Source organism: Frankliniella occidentalis, unplaced genomic scaffold, assembly GCF_000697945.3.
Source record: "Frankliniella occidentalis isolate FOCC.00 unplaced genomic scaffold, Focc_3.1 Scaffold661, whole genome shotgun sequence".
In the NCBI taxonomy this organism is placed as follows: domain Eukaryota; kingdom Metazoa; phylum Arthropoda; class Insecta; order Thysanoptera; family Thripidae; genus Frankliniella; species Frankliniella occidentalis.
In genome coordinates, this window is record NW_026267775.1 from 36,520 (window position 1) to 38,255 (window position 1,736).

Below are 1,736 nucleotides of genomic sequence, written 5' to 3' on the forward strand. Positions count from 1 at the left end.
CATAGATAAAACAATATTAAAATAGCCAAGGTAGAAGCTTAATGAAAGGAAGTAGAGAAATTATTTTTGGTTGACCAAATATTTACCTTTTCACTCTGTTTGACAAAGGTTGGTAAGTTGACAACTGAGTGGAATGATGGAGCAAGTTCCCCATTTGGAATCTTTTCAGTGCCGTCAACTGTAGGTACTCCACCAGTACTGGTGTTGAGTGTTGCAAGAAGGTATTCAGGAGTTTGTCCACTTTTGAGCATGCGTCTCAGTTCATCTACTCCAGGGAAGTCTTGCTCAAACTGGCTTCTTCCTGAGATAGATCCACAGGATGATGCCCCTCGTAATGATTTACTACCTCGTTGCAAGTTAGACTTGTTTTGTTCAATTGTGTACCACTCAGGATCTCGCATGACAGCACCACAAACACACATATTAAAGAACGTGCCCGCAAGAAGAAGTGTTGTTCCACGCCACCCATAGGTTTTAATAAAGTAGGTTGTCATTGGTGAATACACAAATGTGCCAATACCAGTGCCACAAGCACCCAAACCAGTAGCGAGGGTCCTTTTCTTGTCAAACCAAAACGCAATACTGACAACAGCTGTCACATAGCACAGACCTAAGCCTAAGCCAGCAATTACCCCAAAGGTAAGATACATTTCAATGATTGAGTTTGAAAATGCTGCCAAAACAAATCCACATCCAGATATGAAACCTCCAACCATTGTCATAGCTCTACAACCATAGCGGTCAACAAGAGCACTACCCACTGGACCAGATAATAGAGGAACTGCCATAAACAAGCTCCCAATCCAAGATGTGACACTCTTGCTTTCTTGGAAATGGTTTAAAAACTCAACATAAAGCAGTCCAAACGAAAATGATATGCCATCAGCCACCATACTAATGAACAAGGATGATAATACAACTACCCAGCCCCAACCACCATCTGGAATCCGTGGCTTCTTTTCATCATCACTTTCATCTTCATCATCAGACTGATGACTTCTGCTACTGATTATAGAGTCATTGTCATCAATGGTCAAGATGTTTCCATCTTCACCAAGAAAACGGACATTGTTCTCTTCATCTCTTTCAGGGGATTTTTCATTAGGAGTTTCTTTACCCTTATTGGAGGGTATTGGGGAGGCAGGGCTTCGCTTCTCTGGTAGGCTGGAAGTTGAGCAATTCAGATTATCTCCATCATACACTGCGTCATAGGCTGGTGGAGGTGTTGCTGGCGAGTGTGGAGGCTCATCGCCCACACTAGACAAGGCAGGTGAGTACGTAAGAGAGTTGCTTGGACTTGTTTGATTTGGAGACTCTCTTCCAATTCCACTGCTATTTATTGACTTATTAGGGGAACTAGGCAGGGGAGAATGTTCTTTTGAGGGCAAAATAGGACTAACAGTGGGTGACCCATTATTCCAACGCACAATGGGTGCTTGACCTCTCTCAATCTCTTGTTTAACTTCACTGGGCTCCATGTTGTATATTCAACAGATATTCTTCAGAATGCTATATTATTATTTCAGATGTCTTCCTGACACAGCACTTGACTTTCAGCTATTACTGGTATCAGCTATCACAGCTGGGTTTCCCAAAAAATATTAAAAAGAAAAAAAAAGGAAATCACTTGTCCTTATTGTTGAAAGTATCCTAATATTTACAGATATCAAGGTTTTTATCACAGGATGTTATATTCAAACAGGCAGTGTGCTGATTCCACTGAAACTTCAGCAAAT

General features: G+C 41.4%; 1 protein-coding gene across 2 annotated transcripts in view; it reads right to left on the reverse strand.

Moving 5' to 3' along the window:
* The window catches only part of LOC113218057 (monocarboxylate transporter 14), a 21,373-nt gene extending 19,643 nt beyond the window's left edge, over positions 1-1,730 (reverse strand). For both annotated transcript variants that reach the window (XM_052275540.1, XM_052275539.1), the window contains exon 1: positions 87-1,730. In XM_052275540.1, coding sequence (XP_052131500.1) covers positions 87-1,478 — 1,392 coding nt within the window. In that variant the 5' untranslated portion in view covers positions 1,479-1,730. The remainder of the gene's footprint in view (positions 1-86) is intronic.
* Positions 1,731-1,736: the final 6 nt, after the last annotated feature.